The 20,906-nt window shown below is 41.8% G+C and overlaps 1 protein-coding gene across 1 annotated transcript in view; it reads left to right on the top strand.

Annotated features, from left to right (window-relative positions):
- Positions 1–20,906, top strand: part of XRN2 (5'-3' exoribonuclease 2) — an 83,879-nt gene that overhangs the window by 44,378 nt on the left and 18,595 nt on the right. Inside the window, exons 16-20 of the mRNA XM_073672450.1 lie at positions 4,594–4,673; positions 8,317–8,452; positions 17,278–17,385; positions 18,738–18,827; positions 18,962–19,034. Coding sequence (XP_073528551.1) covers positions 4,594–4,673; positions 8,317–8,452; positions 17,278–17,385; positions 18,738–18,827; positions 18,962–19,034 — 487 coding nt within the window. The remainder of the gene's footprint in view (positions 1–4,593; positions 4,674–8,316; positions 8,453–17,277; positions 17,386–18,737; positions 18,828–18,961; positions 19,035–20,906) is intronic.

Below are 20,906 nucleotides of genomic sequence, written 5' to 3'. Positions count from 1 at the left end.
AGCTGATAGTTACAGCTGACTCCCGGTGCTATGTGCTGGGATCCGTCCCGCACCGCTCCCGGCACATTAACCCCCTCAATGCTGCGATCGAAGTTGATTGCAGCATTGCAGGGGCAAGGGGAGGTGATCGCAATACTCACCTCCTCTCCCGGCCTCCAGCGCTGTCTGCCGCAGCTTCCCGGATGTTGCCATGACGACCCGATGTCATGACAGCATCCGGGTCACCAAACAGCAGGAAGATATTTTGGTCATGTGCAGTGCATGACCAAAGTATCTTCTGCATCTGCAGCACTGACAGCCTATATAGCACAGGGATGGTGTTGCATTCCTGTGCTATACAGGCGTTCAGAATAAAAAAAGTGAAAGTCCCATAGTGGGACACAGAATAAAAGTCCAAAAAGTGTTAAAAAATGAAAAAAAATTGTAAAAAAATAATCCACCAAAAATAAAAATATAATGTACCAATCAATAAATATTATTTAAAAATAAAAACAAAAGTACACATATTTTGTATCGCCGCGTCCGGAACGACCTGACCTATAAAACTGTCCCACTAGTTAACCCCTTTAGTGAACACAGTAAAAAAAGAAATAATAAATTAAGCAAAAAACAATGCTTTATCATACCGCCAAACAAAAAATGGAATAACACACAATCAAAAAGACGAATATAAATAAAAATGGTACCCCTGAAAACGTCATCTTGTCCCACAAAAAACAAGCCACCATACAGCTCCATCAGCCAAAAAATAAAAAAGTTATAGCTCTCAGAATAAAGCGATGCAAAAAAATATTTTTTTCTATAAATCGCTTTTATTGTGTAAAAGCGCCAAAACATAGAAAAACGATATAAATGTGGTACCGCTGTAAACGTACTGACCCGAAGAATAAAGCTACCTTATCAATTTTACCACACGTGGAGCAGCATAAAAAAATCCATAAAAATAATTACGGAATTGCTGTTTTTTGTTTATTCTGCCTCCCAAAAATCGGAATAGAAAGCGATCAAAAAATGTCAAGTGCCTGAAAATGGCACCAATAAAAACGTCAACTCATCCTGCAAAAAACAAGCCATCACATAACTGTCTGACAAAATATGGAAAAATTAAAGCTCTCAAAGTATGGCGATGCAAAAACTAGATTTTACAAAAAAAATGCGTCTTTTAGTGTGTGACAGCTGTCAATCATAAAAACCCGATATGATTCTGGTATCGCTGTAATCGCACTGACCTGAAGAATAAAGTCATCTAATCACTTATACCACACTAGGAACGGCGTAAAAAATAAACTCTGGGGTTAGGGTTAGACTAGGGTTAGGGTTGGGATTTTTTTGAAAGTAAAAAAAAAAAAAAAAAAAAATGCTATGGCAACTAGTGTTGAGCGCAAGTGCTCGCTACTTGAGTTTGCATCGGGTGCTCGGGTATGCACTCCAGTATCGCGGGTGCTCAAGTGACATGCTCGAGTCTCCGCCCCATATGCTTCGTGGCCAAAAAAAAATCGCGGGGATTGCCTCCCATGCACGAGCGATCGTGGTTTTTTTGGGGTGTCTAATAACCGTGAAGCATGCGGGCGGGGACTCTAGCATGTCACTCGAGCACGCGCGATACATGGTGCATACCCGAGTACCAGATGCAAACTCAAGTAGCGAGCAGTTGCGCTCAAGACTAATGACAACTTAGTCAATATGATGACCTAATGTTATCAAATTCTGTGTCGTACCTCTGGGTTCAAAATGTTCACTATACCCCTTGATAAAATCCTTGAGAGGTGGGGTTTCCACTATTTAGGCACATCAGGGGCGACATGGCGTCCACTCTCGATTCCAGCCAATTTTGCGTTCAAAAAGTCACACAGTGCTCCTTCCTTTCTGAACTCTGCCGCGCGCCCAAACACTGTATTTTCCTCACATATGGGGTATTGGCGTACTCAGGAGAAATTCCACAACAGTTTTTGGGGTCCGTTTTCTCCTCTTACCGTTGTGAAAATAAAAAAATTGGGGCTAAAACATCATTTTTGTGAAAAAAGTTAAATGTTGTTTTTTTCCTTCCACATTCCAAAAATTCCTGTGAGGCACCTGAAGGGTTAATAAGGTTCTTGAATGTGGTTTTGAGCACCTTGAGGGGTGCAGTTTTTAGAATGGTGTTACTTTTCGGTATTTTCTTTCATAAAGACCCCTCAAAGTCTCTTCTAATGTGATGTGGTCCCTAAAAAGAATGGTTTTGTAAATTTTGTTGGAAAAATGAAAAATCGCTGGTCAACTTTTAACCCTTATAGCTCCCTAATAATAATAATAAAAAAAAAATTGTTCCAAAATTGTGCCGATGTAAAGTAGACATGTGGGAAATGTTATTTATTAACTATTTGGGGTCACATATCTCTCTGATTATAAGGGCATAAAAATTCACATTTTCAAAATTGCAAAATTTTCGCCGAATTTCCATTTTTTTCACAAATAAACGCAAGTGATATCGAAGAAATTTTACCACAGTCATGAAGTACAATATGTCATAAAAAAACATTCTCCGAATCAGCGGGATCCGTTGAAGCGTTCCAGAGTAATTACCTCATAAAGTGACAGTGGTCAGAATTGTAAAAATTGGCCCGGTCATTAACGTGCAAACCACCTTCGGGGGTAAAGGGGTTAAAGAGGTTGTTGTAAAATGTAGTTTTTCAATATACAGTGCTATAGAATTAAAAATGAAGCTGCTGCCCTCTGTAGGTCCAGCACTGCTTCTTTTTTCTTCGCCGATAGACTGCGGCAGTGAAGTCACATCTACAGGACACTTGACCGCTGCGGCTAATAACTAGGCTCAGCGGTTATGTAGATGGTACGAGCTACTGAGCACAGTGATTACCTATGCAGACCAATGTGATTCAATGGCCACACACTGCAAACCCTGAATAGCCAGATCCTGCAGGCTTTACTTCTGCTAAACAGATTGATGTAGAATATGTGCAAAGTGTTTGTCAGAAAAATTTGAGACATTTAAAAAATAACTTGCTACATGAATGAGAAAATTGCCTTTTAAAGGGATTCTCCACTTAGAACAATTCCTCCTTGCAAGTTACGTCCCCGGAAAATTAACAGATCACAAAGTAATCTCCTGCTGGAACCCGCTGTGATCAGCTGTTCTGTGGCAAGCCTGAACCTGGCAGGACCCTTTCTATTAACTAAGTTTCCTAATACGATTTAGCCCTGGAGCTGGACAACCTTCTTTGTGTTTTTTTTTGTTTTTGTTTTGCCTGCCCGGCTCAGTGATGGAAGACATTATTTACCATGAATAAGCTTTAAAAAAAAAAAAAAAAAAGCTTATTCATGGTAAATAATGTCTTCCATCACTGAGCCGGGCAGGTAGAGTATTTCTGAACTATTAAACCCTTCATGACATGACACATATTTACGCCATATGTTTTGTTCCGGACTTTGACGAGGCTCCGATCATCAACCCGCATCTTTTCCTGCTATTGACCACTGATTTAAACAGCTGTCATGTGCCTTTAGCAGCTGCGGGTGGATTGGAGCTCCACCTGAGGCGGTTTACCAGTTAATCTCTGACTGCGGGATTAAACATGCACCGCCCAGAAGCACGTCATTCCGACGCCTGTTATTAGGGTACTCTGTGAACGCTGGCTTGTGGTTGGCGTTCATGGGAGATCATGATTACTGCTATACAAAGCAGTACTTCTGCTATGTATAGTAAAGGTGATCGGACAATGTCAGCTTCAAGTCTCCTAAGGGGACTATTAAAGTAAAAAGTGAAAAAAATATATATATATATATTTTTTTTTTTTAAATACAAGTTCAAATCACTTTGCCGAATTGAAAATAAATCAATTAAAAAAAATATATATACATAAATTTGGTATCACTGCATTCATAAATGTCTGATCTATCAAAATATAAAATGAATTAATCCGATCGGTAACCAGACAAAAATCAAAACGTCAGAATTGTTTTTTTGACCGTCACAACATTGCAATAATGGGTGATCAGAACATCATATCTACCACAAAATTGAATCAGTAAAAATGTCAGCTCAGGGCGCAAAAAATAAGCCCTCACACAAGCCTAGATCCTGAAAAATGTAAACACTACAGGTCTTGGAATATGGCGGCAAAAGGAAAAACTTTTTTCCATACAAACTTTGGAATTTTTTTCCACCAGTTAAAAATTTAAACTACACATGTTTGGTATCTGTGTACTCGTATTGTCCTGGAGAATCATATTGCCACATCAGTTTTACCATATAGTGAGCATGGCAAATAAAAAAAACCTCAAACAATTGTGGAATTGCACACTTTTTGCAATTTCATCACACTTGGAATTTTTTTCCCTGTTTTTCTGTACACTATATGGTAAAATCAATGGTGCCATTAAAAATTACAACTCGTCCCGCAGAAAACAAGCCCTCACACAGCCATATTGATGGAAAAATCAAAAAGTTATGGCTCTTGGAAAGAGATAGGGAAAAAAAAACCTGCAAATGGCCATGTCATGAATGGGTTAATTGAGCAATGTAATACTTGTCAGCTTGAGGCCTGTTTATGTGGACAGGAGACTCGTGTTTTTATTTCGGCATATCCTCTCCTTTAGAATTCGAACACCCAGCCTGGAGGAACAAAGAGAAAAGCGGAGGACAGTGACAGTGAGCCCGAGCCAGAAGATAATATCAGGTGAAGCCATTATTTTATGTATCACTTTGTTAGCAAATTGCTAAATTTGAGTAGAGTCTAATGAATGCCATTTAGCTTATGGCAGCGGTGCCTTTGGATAATTTTCTATGATCTTTTTATCCAGCAGTAATTAATATGGAGAGTAACAATATTCAGTAAATTCCAGAGAGATGAGTAAGCTAAAGCTGTTAAATCCAAGTATCTAGATTAGTATGCACGCTGGCTTTCTTTCTTTATGCCACTTTTCCCTTTGAGACCGGGTGCTGCATTGGCGAGACTTTGAATGATTTTGATTTGATTATGTGATCTGAATACCAGTGTTATTCCTGATGAATATTAACCCTTACATTTAGTTGCTGTAAGTGTGGCACATTAGAGGATTTCAATGGGGTGTCTGTTTAGCACTCCTATTGTGCTGCTTTGATCTTTTAGGCTGTAAAATTGTACTTCAGAAATCTAATTCGCAGGTGTCCCATTGACATCTAACACGTGGCTCCTGTGGTCGTTTTGTTTATATTTTGCTGATTATTTTCCTTTTGATGGGAAAGAAAAGTAGAGTAAATGTGTGGATACATTATCACTATATTGCTTGTGATTGAGATGTTGTATTTGACTTTTATATTGGATAGGCCTTCAAAATGGCATTGTTCTTTTATCTTTTCAAATGCAGTTTTTATAGTGTGAAAAGTCGTGAGATGGTCTGAATCTGAAATGGTGACATCCCTTTGTTTCCTATACATATGACAAGGAGCATTGGGGGGGAAAGAAATCCTACAGTCCAATACTGCTCAGTGATCCTGATGGTCACTTCCCTTCCCGATCAGCAACTTGGTGACCAAATTTTCACAGTAGTATGAAATGTCAATATTGGATCCACACTTGTATATAATGTAGCATAGTGGTCTCTCCCAAACTCCTGATGCTCAGAATAATAATTTCCTATAGGAGTGCTTGCCCCGGTGTCTGCTCTAAGCCTGGCTAGCCAAATCCTTTCTTATGGAGCTGAATAGGTACATGGCATTTTTTCCATGCAGCCATTGATATGCTTGGAATTGCTTGTACTTTCTGCTTTTCTCCATGTATTTCGCTGCTGTGTTGATTCTTGTGCTACATTGTAGTATATTGTAAAGTTACAGAGGCATTTTATGCGGTTTTATTATTTTGAGCTGTTGGTTAGGTGCATAGTGCTGATTTCAGGTACTTCTTAAATTTTTTTGGTGAGGTGGAGTTATTATTCTGTTGTGTTGCTTGTTTGGCACTGCTTTGGAGGCCGTATCGCGTCACCTTATTGCGCCCTCCATTGGTGATGCCTCTGCTTCACTATGATTTGGCTGGTGAGCCCTAGGTTGCAAAGTTTGAGAAACCATGATTCAGGCAATCTTGCTCTAGTCCAGCGGTCACAAATATATGGCCCCTGAGGCTTTCAAATGTGGCCAGCAGGGCACTGGAGCTTTCGAGACATCTTCGGGACAGCAGAGATGAAGGAAGAGCGTGCCTGCACTCCTTGTGCCAGAGCACATTCTGTAAGAGCAGAGGTGTCTGTCCCGCGTTTTTTAATTAATGGTGGTAGGCGAATGTGGAGAGGAGGAGGATTATTTTTTTATTTTTTTTTTAACTTTCTGCAATATGTATAGTGCGATGCTGGCACACAAGCAGAGCTGGCACCATCATTAGAGGATGTCAGCTGTATGTCATAGTGGTCACTTTACTGCAACGGCCATGATCGTTATTACCGCCAATCGTTGGCGTTAACCCCATAGGTACAGCGGTATCTGGATGGTTGAGTTAGGGAGCTCCCTCTTTAAGCCTATAGGTTCCCGCAATCGTGTGGTGCTGGTAGTTACCAAGGCAAAGTAATGGCTTTCACTTCAGCCGGCTATGGTGGCCAATAACGCTCTGCAATAAGCCGGGTCTAACAAGCCAACAGTCGGTGTAAAACTGGCAGATCTAATATAATGCAGCACAGAAGAATTGTAAGATGTTAGGTCAGAAATTAGGCAAATAAAAGTTGAAGTCCCATTTAGAGACTAAGTACAAAAGGAAGAAAATAATTTAAAATACTTCTAAAATAAATACACACTAAAAATGTAGCCTTTTTGTTATACTGCGTATTCAGCAGGAGAGAGAATGCTATCAATAACTAAAATATAACCTTTAATAAGATGTTTAAAAAGACAGTACCTAAGAATCAAATACACTCTTAAAGTGCCAGTGCTCCATAGTGTAAACCAGTGCTCAATAAAAAATGGTTTGGTCTCACCACTCTGATGATATTTCACAGGCCGGGGAACCAAAGAGTCCAAAGCCTCAGGAGCTGCTGATGCCCACCATGGATTCAGAAAAGTACAGAGGAGTGTTGCTACTCAGTGACCCCTGTCATGCCCATGCAATGCTCCCACCCTCACAAGGGCAGTCCCCAAGTGTGAGACTAGCCTAATGTTCCCACGACAGCCAAAAAATTTATTGTATAGTATGCAATCCCTACGCGTTTCCTCTCCCAAAGTGGTTTGAACTAGCAGTGACTATGCTAGTCCGTCTCAATTTCTTGAGGAGCTGCCACTGCAGGAACCAATATTTATGACTTTCTATATCCCCTGATGAATACCCCACATGGGGGAGGAAATACATAGGGATTGCATACTATACGATATATTTTTTGGCTGTGGTGGTAACATTAGGCTAGTAGTCTCACACTTGGGGACTGCCCTTGTGAGGGTGGGAGCATTGCATGGGCATGACAGGGGTCACTGAGTACCAACACTCCTCTGTACTTTCCTGAATCCATGGTGGGCATCAGCAGCTCCTGGGGCTTTGGACTCTTTGGTTCCTCGGCCTGTGAAATATCATCAGAATGGTGAGACCAAACCATTTTTTATTGAGCACTGGTTTACATTGTGGAACACTGGCACTTTAAGAGTGTATTTGATTCTTGGGTACTGTCTTTTTAAATGTCTTAATAAAAGTTATGTTTTATTTATTGACAGAATTTTTTCTCATGGTGAATACTCTGCTTATGTATATTGAGTTTTCATAGGGATGGCTACAGTTCGGTACCCTTTGATGTATCCCCTTTTCATTATACTGACACACAAAAAATGGATTACAAAGTGATCATTTGTATAGTAGAAAAAATATCACCGAAAACGTCTAGTCCCACAAGGAAAGCTGCCCGTCAACTTCAAATTTTATGCGCCGCCCATTTACGAAGCCAAGTTTTAGACCGTCATTTGCCGTTTTTTTATTTATTTCATCATTAAAAATAAAACTAAAAACACTCTAGTAATGAACTATGAATCTCATGCTCCTTGATCCTGTTTTGGCCTTTTTTTATTTTTTTTATTCAAAATGTAGAACAATATTTCACGGTCGTGTATTTTGGCCTTCTATAAGCATTTGTGAATCAGATAATGGGCTGTTTTTGTGTTTTGCTGGGAGGGATGCGGTTTTCTGCAACAGAAATGTTCCTTCAATGCCCCGCTGCCCTGGACGAGGCAGCCTAAGAGCAAGTGATTTGATCTGTCCCCAGTTTGTCATGGAGGGTTTGGGTTGTTGTCTGTCACTGTACTTTTGAACTCCAGGATGCGTTTTTCCATTATGGCATTATATAATGTGTCCAACGTCTGACATTTTGTCATTTTTGCAGGTTATGGGAGGATGGATGGAAACAGCGCTACTATAAGAACAAGTTTGATGTTGACTCCTCCGATGACCGGTTTCGACGCAAGGTTGTGCAGTCCTATGTTGAGGGTCTGTGCTGGGTGCTCCGATATTATTACCAGGTACGTGTTAATACTAAGTACACCTACTGTACAAGCTTGTCAGGCTGCTCTGCACTAATGGGAATCTGGTTTGGAAACATGGCTGTCTTCAGGCTGAGCACACATCAGCTCTTCTCCGCGTGTCAGTAGGGTGAACAGACAAAATTGCAAAGAATTACAATTATTTAATAAGTGCTGGCAAGCTGTCAAAGGAACAGTCAGCCGCTCGGCCTGCAATATTGTGATGTTACATGAAGTGCAGTGTAATTGAAGTGATCAGCATCTGATGAAAATCTTTTCATAATTGAAATGTTAGGCAAAAGATTAGTTAGAAATATAGAGTGATTGTACAAAGCTGACTAATAGGGAATTGTATGCCTGGGGAGAATGCTAGGTACATAATAGATCTGCTTCAGGGAAGCTAAAGTTTACCTGCTAAGCAATAGTTGTCACATTTATCCGCTGTGTGTGTAGCGTTTTACTATCATTTTTCATTAGACGTGCTGTGTTCATGTCATTATTGTTAAAATGATGTTTTCCAGTACTCTTGTGAAGCTTTTCATGCTGAGGCCTGCAGTTAGGACGTAAAACTATAGGCAGATGGATAATCCTGCCACTCAACTAGTGCAATTAACCCCTTCACAACCCTTGACGTCCGTTTACGTCATGGTCAGATAGGGGTTCACGACCAATGATGTAAACTTGCGTCATGGCGACGGTGCGGGCACAGGAGCAGTGTGCACGTGTCATTGCCGCCGGGAGCTCAGCGTAAGTAATAGCCAAGACCCGGCTGTCACTGACAGGACTGGTGCCTACACCACCTCGGGTCATTTAGGCCCCTATACGCCACCATCGATATCGATCGCAACATTTAGAAGACTAGGAGGCAGGTCACATTTAGTAGTGGGAGTGGGGTCCCTTCTGATCGGTGCCTCCATGACGTAATCGTGAGGGCTCAATTGTTGTCATGACAATCTTGTGGTCTGCCAGCTACGGTAAGCCTGCCAGACCATGCTGAGAGCATGGTCTAAGAGGCTTCTGTCAGTGCAGCACTGACAGGTATAATATATTGTAATGCTGGTGCATTATAATGCATTATACCAGCGATCAAAGTAATTCAAGTTAGTTCCATAGAGGGATAAAATAAAAAAGTTTTAAAACATTGTAAAAATATGTTTTAAAAAAAAAAATAAAGGAAAAAAAAATATATATATATTAAAAAAAAACAAAAAAAAACACAAAATAAGTTATACCGTGGTGAGATAGCTTTTATACTATTTTTGATCAAAAACAGTGTTACTAAGAACCCTGTTATTTAAATGCACTTTGGCTTTTTATTTATTTACAGCAGGGTTTATGTTTATTTTTGCTTCTTGTAGGTTTTTCTGAATTACGGGCAGTTTAAACATGCATTTATGTGCTGCATGTATACCAACTTCAAGCTCAGTTTTTGTTTTTTTTTCAATACATATATATGTAAAAACAAAAATAAATAAAGTACACATTTGGTATCGCTGCTTTCAGAACGACCCGACCTCTAAAACTGTCACACTAGTCAACCCCTTCAGTGAATACAGTAAGGCTGTGTGCCCACGTAGCGTTTTTCAAGCGTATATGCTGCGGAATTTCCGCAGCGTAAACGCTTGAAAAACGCATGTAGATCCGCACCCCATGGTCCCCAATGGCATTCCGCAATGTCAATGCCCATGCTGCGGATTTTTCCGCAGCGTATATGCTGCAGTCAAAAATCCGCAGCATGTTCATTAATTTTGCGGAAGCGCTGCGGAATCAATGTGCGGATGGTACCCAAGTCTGGAGGAGAGGAGACTCTCCTCCAGACCTGGGTACCAAAGAACCTGTAAAAAAAAGAATAAAATAAAGTTTATACTTATCTTCTGATGTTTTCCCTCCGTCGCGCTGTTGTCTGAAGGACCTGCCACGTCATTGAGTCATGTGACCCACCACATGACTCAATGACGTCACCGCAGGTCCTGCACACAACAGCGTGAGCCGCTCAAGACTCCGGACGGGGCAGAGAATGCATCAGAAGGTGAGTATAAAGTTTATTTTTTTATTTTTTACCATTCTGAACAAGTTGTCAAGCACTTTTCCAAGTGATGCTTGGAGAAGTGCTTGATAACCCGCATGCGGAAATGCATGCAAAGACGCCTCACAAACGCTTCTACCTGGCGGGAAAACCGCATGTAATATCCGCATGCGATTTTCCCGCCAGGGAGAAGCGTAAAAAATATGCTTCAGGTCCGCAACGTGGGCACATAGCCTTAAAAAAAAAAAGGGCAAACAAGAAAAGGCACTTTCATCATACCGTCGAATGTAAATAAAAATGGTATTGCTGAAAAATAAGTTATAGCTCTCAGAATATAGTAGTGATGCAAAAACAATTTTTATATAAAAAATAATAAATTGTGTAAAAGCGCTAAAACATAAAAAAATGATATAAATCTGGTACTGCTGTAATCTTACTGACCCAAAGAATAAAAAACTGCCTTATCAGTTTTACCACAATTACCATTCCTGAATTGCTGTTTTTTGTTCATTCTGCCTCCCAAAAATCGGAATAGAAAGCGATCAAAAAATGTTATGTGCCTGAAAATAGTACCAATAAAAACGTCATCTAGTCCCTCACATGACTGTCAGCAGAAATGTAGAAAAATTGTAGCTCTCAAAATATAGCGATGTAAAAACAGTACGCCCAAACAGTAGTTTTCCACTACATATGGGGTGTCTGTGTACTCAGGAGAAAATAAACAGTACAATTTGTTGTGCAATTTCTCCTGTTATCCTTGTGAAAATACAAAATTTAGGGCTAAAGCAATATTTTTTGTGGGAAAAATGAAAAATTTTCATTTTTTTTTCTTCCACATTGCTTTAATTTCTGTGACGACCCTAAAGGGTTAATAAACTTTTTGAATGTGGTTTTGAGCATTTGGAGGGGTGCCGTTTTTAGAATGGTGTCACTTTTGGGTATTTTCTGTCACATAGGGCTGTCAAAGTCTCTTCAAATGTGATGTGGTCCCTAAAAAAAGAAAAAAATTGTTTTGTAAAATTTGCTGATTAACTTTTAACCCTTCTAACTTCCTAACAAAAAAAAATGTTTAAAAAATGATGCTGATGTAAAGTGGGAAATGTTATTTATTAACTATTTTGTGTGGTATAACTTTCTGGTTTAAGGGCATGAAAGTTGAAAGTTTAAAAATTGCAAAATTTTCCAATTCTTTTGTAAAATGTTCATTATTTTCATAAATTAACGCAAATTATATAGACCAAAATTTACTACCAACATGAAGTACAGTATGTCACGAAAAAAGCGTCTCAGAATCCCTGGGATACGTTGAAGTGTCCCTGAGTTACAGTGGTCAGAATAAAATAAAAAAAAAAAAATTGGCCTGGTCAGGAAGTTGAAAACAGCCTGAAGGTTGAAGGGGTTAAAATTTCTCTTAAGTGTTATTGCTACTCACAACAGCCTAGAAGCCATGCATGCGGAAAGCATTGTCTGTTACCCATATGTATGTTTGCATTGCTTTGTGCTATGTGATCACATTGCAGAGAGATGATCCCTTTGGGTCTGGTAGTTGAAACACTTATTTGCTGTTACTGCCAGGAGTTGCTACAGGGGGCCACTTATGTAATATTTCAAAATGTTGTTCAAATATTGATACTGAGTCCTCTAGAGCAGCAACCACTTTTTACAGTACCTCAGCTTTGCTAGATAGAAAGGTACTGAGCTGGCCCCTGCCTCTCACCGCAATTGGCCTGGGGGTTGGCATGATTGGGCAATCACCGCCAGTGCCACAACTGCGAATGTGACCTATAATGCTTCAGTAATGTAATGCAATCTATGCTATATTCAGTTGTGTCCATGGGGACTATCTTGCTCTGTTTAATCCCTTAGAGACCATGCCAATTTTGACCGAAATAACCAATCCCCATTTTTTTCAAATCTGATGTGAATTTATCGGGAACTTTTAAACAACACAATGTAACTCCAAGTGAATCACACTTCTGTGAAATCAACCTGTCCAGTTATGAAGCAACACTGGTTGTGAATCTATTTCTCCTGCTGTTGTGCAAATGGAACAGACAACAGGTAGAAATGATCGGCAATTAGTAAGATACCCCCTATAAAGGATTGGTTCTGCAGGTGGTGACCACAGACCATTTCTATGTTTGTTTGTTTTTTGCCTGTTGTTTTCGTCACTTTTGCATTTTGCCATTGCTCTCACCCCTAGAGGTACAGTAGCATGAAGCGGTGTCATAGTAGAACCCACAGAAGTTGCTCAGGTAGGGCAGCTCATCCAGGATGGCACAGCAATGCTGTGGCAAGAAGGGTTGCTGTGTCTGTCAGCACAGTGTCCAGAGCATGGAGCACATACCAGGAGACGTGGAGGGGGCTTTAGGAGGCCAAGGACCCTGCAGCAGGACAGTTACCTCCTCCTTTGTGCAACAAGGAACAGGAGGAGCACTGCCAGAACCCTGCAAAATGACCTCCAGCAGGCCACTAACATCCATGTGTCTGCTCAAACTGTCAGAAACAGTCTCCATGAGGGTGGTATGAGGGCCTGACCCCCACATAGGCTCAACATATGCAGCTGGAGCCCCACATAGGCTCAACATATGCAGCTGGAGCCCCACATAGGCTCAACATATGCAGCTGGAGCCCCACATAGGCTCAACATATGCAGCTGGAGCCCCACATAGGCTCAACATATGCAGCTGGAGCCCCACATAGGCTCAACATATGCAGCTGGAGCCCCACATAGGCTCAACATATGCAGCTGGAGCCCCACATAGGCTCAACATATGCAGCTGGAGCCCCACATAGGCTCAACATATGCAGCTGGAGCCCCACATAGGCTCAACATATGCAGCTGGAGCCCCACATAGGCTCAACATATGCAGCTGGAGCCCCACATAGGCTCAACATATGCAGCTGGAGCCCCACATAGGCTCAACATATGCAGCTGGAGCCCCACATAGGCTCAACATATGCAGCTGGAGCCCCACATAGGCTCAACATATGCAGCTGGAGCCCCACATAGGCTCAACATATGCAGCTGGAGCCCCACATAGGCTCAACATATGCAGCTGGAGCCCCACATAGGCTCAACATATGCAGCTGGAGCCCCACATAGGCTCAACATATGCAGCAGGAGCCCCACATAGGCTCAACATATGCAGCAGGAGCCCCACATAGGCTCAGCATATGCAGCAGGAGCCCCACATAGGCTCAACATATGCAGCAGGAGCCCCACATAGGCTCAACATATGCAGCAGGAGCCCCACATAGGCTCAACATATGCAGCAGGAGCCCCACATAGGCTCAACATATGCAGCAGGAGCCCCACATAGGCTCAACATATGCAGCAGGAGCCCCACATAGGCTCAACATATGCAGCAGGAGCCCCACATAGGCTCAACATATGCAGCAGGAGCCCCACATAGGCTCAACATATGCAGCAGGAGCCCCACATAGGCTCAACATATGCAGCAGGAGCCCCACATAGGCTCAACATATGCAGCAGGAGCCCCACATAGGCTCAACATATGCAGCAGGAGCCCCACATAGGCTCAACATATGCAGCAGGAGCCCCACATAGGCTCAACATATGCAGCAGGAGCCCCACATAGGCTCAACATATGCAGCAGGAGCCCCACATAGGCTCAACATATGCAGCAGGAGCCCCACATAGGCTCAACATATGCAGCAGGAGCCCCACATAGGCTCAACATATGCAGCAGGAGCCCCACATAGTTCATGCTGCATATGTGGGGCTCATGCTGCATATGTGAACCTATGTAAGCAGGAGACTGAAGTGCCTCTCTAATGGCAGCTACTAAACCAGCCCCAGTTACGGGGGGAAATCAACAGTAAAAAAAAAAAAAATTGTTAAAATGCCTCCCAAGGGTCTTGTGGTGGAGGGGGCACAGGGTGTGCAATATAAATAAGAAAAAAAAAAGCTTAAATAAACAAAACAAAACTAAGAGATGTTGCCTGTCAGAATCACTGTTTCTAGACCCGCACCTGTAGAAAAAAGACAAATAGTATTAATTTCAAGTTGTTGGGGGTTTTTTTAGCAATCCTTCCTGTTTTTTTAAAATATGCACATGTTTTTTACCATTTTTTATTATTTTATAATCCGAAGTTAAGATTTTATTTTTTTTTAGAACCATTAAGCGCATGTACTAAAAGGGTATGTGCACATTGGGTATTTTGTGTGCAGTAATTCTTGCACCATTTCTGCGAGATCTTGGCAGAAAAATGTTGCCTCAAAAACGTTGCATTGTTGCATTTTTGCCTGCGTTTCAATGGGTGAATGCTGGCATCAAGTTTTGTAAACAAATCCGTGCAGCAAAAACGCAACGCGTGCACATGGCCTTAAATGTGAAAATGTGCCTGGTCAGGATGGAGGAAACATTGCCCTGTCATGAACTGGTTAAGAGGCATGATTCAAAAACCTTGTACTATGTCCTATTATTACTAATGCGAGGAGTGAAGAGAGACATCAGTGGGCTAGCAGGTGATTGGGAAGATATGGCGATTCCCCATGATAAACAGAAATGTCTTATAGATGGATGTGAAATCGACATACATGTTAAGAACAGACCCCTGTCCTTGCATTTATGAAGTGGCTGCCACATCCAGTCGGATTATTATTCGATAGTTAGCCGTGCATGTTTGTGTCTTTCTTTAGTCTGTTCCAGGGATGTCAAACTTAAACACAGATGGCCAAAATGAAAAACTTGGACAAAGTTGCGGGCCAACCAGTATGCAGTATGGGCCCAACATAGTCCTCCATTCAGTATAATGGGCCCCAAATAGTCCTCCATGCAGTATAATGGGCCCCAAATAGTCCTCCATGCAGTATAATGGGCCCCACATAGTCCTCCATGCAGTATAATGGGCCCCACATAGTCCTCCATGCAGTATAATGGGCCCCACATAGTCCTCCATGCAGTATAATGGGCCCCAAATAGTCCTCCGTGCAGTATAATGGGCCCCACATACTCCTCCATACAGTATAATGGGCCCCAAATAGTCCTCCATGCAGTATAATGGGCCCCACATAGTCCTCCATGCAGTATAATGGGCCCCACATAGTCCTCCATGCAGTATAATGGGCCCCACATAGTCCTCCATGCAGTATAATGGGCCCCCCGTAGTCATCCTCCATGCAGTATAATGGGCCTCACGTAGTCGAGTCGTCCTCCGCCATACAGAATAATGGGCCCCCCGTAGTCCTCCGCCATACAGAATAATGGGCCCCCCGTAGTCCTCCGCCATACAGAATAATGGGCCCCCCGTAGTCCTCTGCCATACAGAATAATGGGCCCCCCGTAGTCCTCCTCTATACAGAATAATGGGCCCCCCGTAGTCCTCCGCCATACAGAATAATGGGCCCCCCGTAGTCCTCCGCCATACAGAATGATGGGCCCCCCGTAGTCCTCCGCCATACAGAATGATGGGCCCCCCCGTAGTCCTCCGCCATACAGAATGATGGGCCCCCCGTAGTCCTCCGCCATACAGAGTGATGGGCCCCCCGTAGTCATCCGCCATACAGAATGATGGGCCCCCCGTAGTCCTCCGCCATACAGAATGATGGGCCCCCCGTAGTCCTCCGCCATACAGAATGATGGGCCCCCCGTAGTCCTCCGCCATACAGAATGATGGGCCCCCCGTAGTCCTCCTCCATACAGAATAATGGGCCCCCCGTAGTCCTCCTCCATACAGAAAAATGGGCCCCCCGTAGTCCTCCTCCATACAGAAAAATGGGCCCCCCGTAGTCCTCCTCCATACAGAAAAATGGGCCCCCCGTAGTCCTCCTCCATACAGAAAAATGGGCCCCCCGTAGTCCTCCTCCATACAGAAAAATGGGCCCCCCGTAGTCCTCCTCCATACAGAAAAATGGGCCCCCCGTAGTCCTCCTCCATACAGTATAATGGGCCCCACGTAGTCCTCCTCCATACAGTATAATGGGCCCCACGTAGTCCTCCTCCATACAGTATAATGGGCCCCACGTAGTCCTCCTCCATACAGTATAATGGGCCCCACGTAGTCCTCCATACAGTATAATGGGCCCCACATAGGGATGGCGGTTCTGCTGTCGGGGGGCCAAATATAACCACCCTGCAGGCCAGATTTGGCCCACGGGCTGGAGTTTGACACGTATGGTCTATTCAAAACTTCTTTTAAAGTCGGGTTTGTTTTTCACAATAAACCATTCTAGGTTGAAGTCTTCATTGTAAGTAGCTTTGCCCTGATTCAGTGAAGTATACTTTCATTTACCTTTTTATTGCAATACCGGTGTGTAAAAGCTTCACTGATACACGTTTACCTTCCTCTTGCCCCCACTGCTCCCAAGAACCATGGCTTTGAAGAGCCCTTTGTGAATGGAGCATCCGGTTGCTTGTATGCGCACATCTACATTCATTCTTAATGGGAGTTCCAAAGTGCTTGGCTGTCTCTGGTGGTCCCATTAAGAATGAATAGAGTAGATGCAAGCCCCAGTTCTTGGGATCGGGTGGTAGGACCACCAGTGGTCGGGGCGCTATCCCCTATCCCATGAATAGAAGATAATTTCCAAACTTATGTCAGAGTAGGAAAATGAAATGGATTCTGTTGCAGTAGCGTGAGATGATACTGAACCATTCTGTCCTCCTTATGCTTGTATTCATTTACATGATGGTTATCCACCCACCTCCAATCAAGAAAACATTTCCATGTATCTGTTGCAATTTAATACTTGCATTGGTAAAAAAAAAAATACCTGAGTGACATTTGCATTGTAGTGTTGTTTAACCTCTTCAAAATGTTTTCTTTGATTCAGGGCTGCGCTTCTTGGAAATGGTTTTTCCCCTTCCACTACGCTCCTTTTGCTTCTGATTTTGAAGATATTTGTGAGCTTTTCAAAGAGTTTGAGAAGAACACCATGCCAGTAAGTTGCCTAAAAACACTGCTGTAAGCTGGGTTTTAGTCTGTATTATGGGCAGACATTTTGTGATGTCCCATTAATTTTTGACATGTCCTTTTGAAGTCCTATACTGTATAGCTTGAGTGTTTGCCTTTTCAGGAAAGTAGTTATTGTATGCCGCTCATTCAGTGTAATACATGGACAGGACCGAGCCTAAAAGAACGGAACCATTTTCTTTGTAACTGTTTCTTTGCTTCTATGATGTCTTTATTCTTCGGATAGATGGAAAAGGCTTGAGGGATTAGTGAACCATCACTTCAATGTGTTTCACAACCACTAAGCACTAATATAAGGTTAGGACTATTGGTATGGTGTGTAGGTTTTTTTTCTCTTTTCCCACCAAAGTAATTTGTGTGCAGAAATTGGTTGGAAAATTTTCTTTAGGCAGGGAAAAGGTTTTCTTACCTCAAAGGCGTGATTGACAGTTAGTTTTCTAAACTTTTTTTTTTTTTTTTTTAATCTTCCAGGCATTGCAAAGTTGTGAATTTTTGTAATAAAATAGTTTACATTTTTATTTTACTTCCTTCTATTTCAAACACCATGTTGCAGCGCTGTTTCACATGGCCAATTCATCCTCCTTTAGAAGATGCTTCTCGGCCAATATTGCTTCACCATATTCAAACAGTCAGTGTATGGGAATTTCCCTGTCTGAGTCTCTGTTCCAAACCCTACACAGACTGAAAAAATCCCACACATTGTTTGAATATAGTGTATCCAATCTCGGCTGAGCAGCAGCTTCTAAAGGAGGATGAACTGGCTATGTGAAATAGATCTGGAGGATAGCAATTGCGGGGGAAAAAAGATAATCAAAATCAGACTGATTGGTGAGGGTAAAATGTGTCTGTCCCAATCAGCTATGTGCAACTCCACAGCCTGAGGATATAAAAAGACGTACATAGCGGCCAATCAGCGTTGGCGTCACTGTCACCGCCTTATGTCATATTGAACATGAAGAGGAAATCTGAGTTGCTGCTGACCTGACTACTTCTTCGTGTTCAATTTGTCCAAAGGCGGGGACAGTGATGCCAGCGCTAATCGGGCGCCTTGCTCATTTGTCACAACACCGCATGGGGTCCCCTGGGAGAGCGAGTGCCAACACTGCTGAAACGGTGCTGGAGGGAAGTATAAGCTTTTTTTTATTTTATTGGGTCCAAGCGTGGGATATGACAAGGAGTTGTCCAAGTAGTGGACAATTCCTTTAATCTAAATTTCCATTAATTTCCTTTCTAACCCACATTTTCTTAAGGAAAGACTTGTGAAAATGTCCGATCCTATATTGTCTTTGTGCCATACCTTTTAATGTTCTCCTTTCTTAGTTCAAGCCGCTTGAGCAATTGATGGGGGTATTTCCTGCTGCTAGTGGTAACTTCCTACCTACCACGTGGAGACGACTTATGAGCGATCCAGTAAGTTTTTTGCCAAATTCTGGGGCCTGTTAGTTCATGAAATTTATGTTGGTCTAATATTTGACAAGTATGTTTTTCACATTTAATAGGGAGGGGGTATAAAAATAATCCTAATTATATATTTATGTTTCCAGGAATCAAGTATAATTGACTTCTATCCTGATGACTTTGCTCTCGATTTAAATGGGAAGAAATTTGCCTGGCAAGGTAATTGAGAATAATCCTGAATGCCGACAGTTCATTCATTCTTCTGTTCTTACAATCTCACTGTATGTTCCTCATTTATCTATACAAGGAGTAGTGAGGCAATTCAAGGATTCTAAGATTACATTCCCACAATGAGGTTTTAGTATTTGACGCTGTGTATTTTCGCTGCACAAAAAAAAACATAGTTCTAATAAAGTGGATGGGATTTTTAGAAATCTCATGCCCACTGTGCTTTCTTTTTTTATATTTACATAGTGTAAACTAACCTCCAGTGCATGTTTGAAATCCACAATGAGTTTTATGTGCAGATTTTCCCCATAGGTAAAAACGCTCATGCATTTTCTAGTGTTGCCACTCCAGAAATGCACTAAAAACTTATGTAATGTGCACATGACTGGATCAACAAAGTTTTGTCAAAGCTAAATACCAGGAAATATCAAAAATAAAGCAGCTTTATTTACAAATATGAGAGAGATAAAAACCACAGCGTCAAAAACCCAATAAAAACACAAGTACCCTAATTTAACTAATTGGTGCAGAGAATCTGCCACATCAAAAACTTACCAAATACTCATCATGGGAATGTAGCTTAAAGGCCCACATGCAAATAAAAAATTTTAAACTACGGTTACCCTTTAAGTCGGTGAGATTAGCCACCAATCTATCCAGTTTTAGAAGTATGGGGGCCTCCTGGCTCTCCCTGACATACGAGAACGGTGGCGAGAATGATCTGGCACTTTGTATTTCCAACAATTGATCGTTTTGTTCTCTAGGAGATCAGCTGCAGTCAGAGAAGTCTGGCAGCGGCTCCTTCAGAGAACTCACAAGCTCTCTGTTGAGCTCTGTGGATGTGGAAGCGGTGGGGAGATATTTTGGCTGATTGCTATTAAGTGCCTCATTCAGATGTCAATCATTCTCGCACTTAAAGCAGCTAAAAAAATTAAAATCTTCATCAGTGTTTTGGATTAGATTTTCATCACTGTTTGGTTGGTGTCCGTTTCTAACCAGATATTAGTGATTTCCTCATGGAAAAAAAAATTAATTGCAAAGCTTACAATCAGGGCTGTGGAGTCGGTATAAAATGGACTGACTCAGACTCCTAAAATATATAATAAATTGGGTACAGTAGTTCAATGCAGTTTGTGGGGAATATTTTTTCATAAGAATTAGGGAAAGTTATGATATGTCCTATTAATGTCTGTCCTATTTCTGATCTAAGGGTCTAGACTTTTAGCTGAGATTAATCTGCTACAGTAAATTTATCACTTAAACATGAGCCATGAATGAGCGAGTCGGAGTCGTGGAAATTGAGGAGTCGGAGGTTTGGCTTACCGACTCCACAGCCCTGATTACAATACCTATTGCAACGCTAAAAGCAGCATCACACAGATGCCAATATGTGCGTTCAGTGATTTTTCAGTCATGGACCCCTAGACTTGTATGGGTCATTTTGATCTGTGACGCTTATCACAAATGGACATGTCTCCTTGATATCACCCACACCCCATACACACAAAACGCGAAAAAGCTGACATGTGGAAAGCTCCATAGATTATAATCGGTATCTATTCTATATGTGAAAAACAGATGTCTGAATGAGGCCTAATGTGTATATGGATGAGCCTTATTCTTATACCCCCGGCAATTATACCATGAAAGATTAGATGGAGGGAAAAAAAGTTTTTACTTAGCAAGAATATTCAGATTTGGGACTATAAAGAGACAGTTGGGGACTTTTTTCATTTCACTTCTATATAAAAGTCATGTATTTGTATTTTCACTTAAAGGAAATCAGTCAGCATGTTTTTGCTATGGAATCTGAGCACAGCATGATGTAGTGACAGAGAGCCTGATTCCAGTGATGTCACTTAC

The sequence above is a fragment of the Phyllobates terribilis genome, unplaced genomic scaffold (genome assembly GCF_046119375.1).
Source record: "Phyllobates terribilis strain yellow unplaced genomic scaffold, ASM4611937v1 Scaffold_3__8_contigs__length_932513732, whole genome shotgun sequence".
Taxonomy (NCBI): Eukaryota; Metazoa; Chordata; class Amphibia; order Anura; family Dendrobatidae; genus Phyllobates; species Phyllobates terribilis.
Note: the sequence above shows the minus strand (reverse complement) of the source record. Positions and strands in the feature narration are given on the sequence as shown.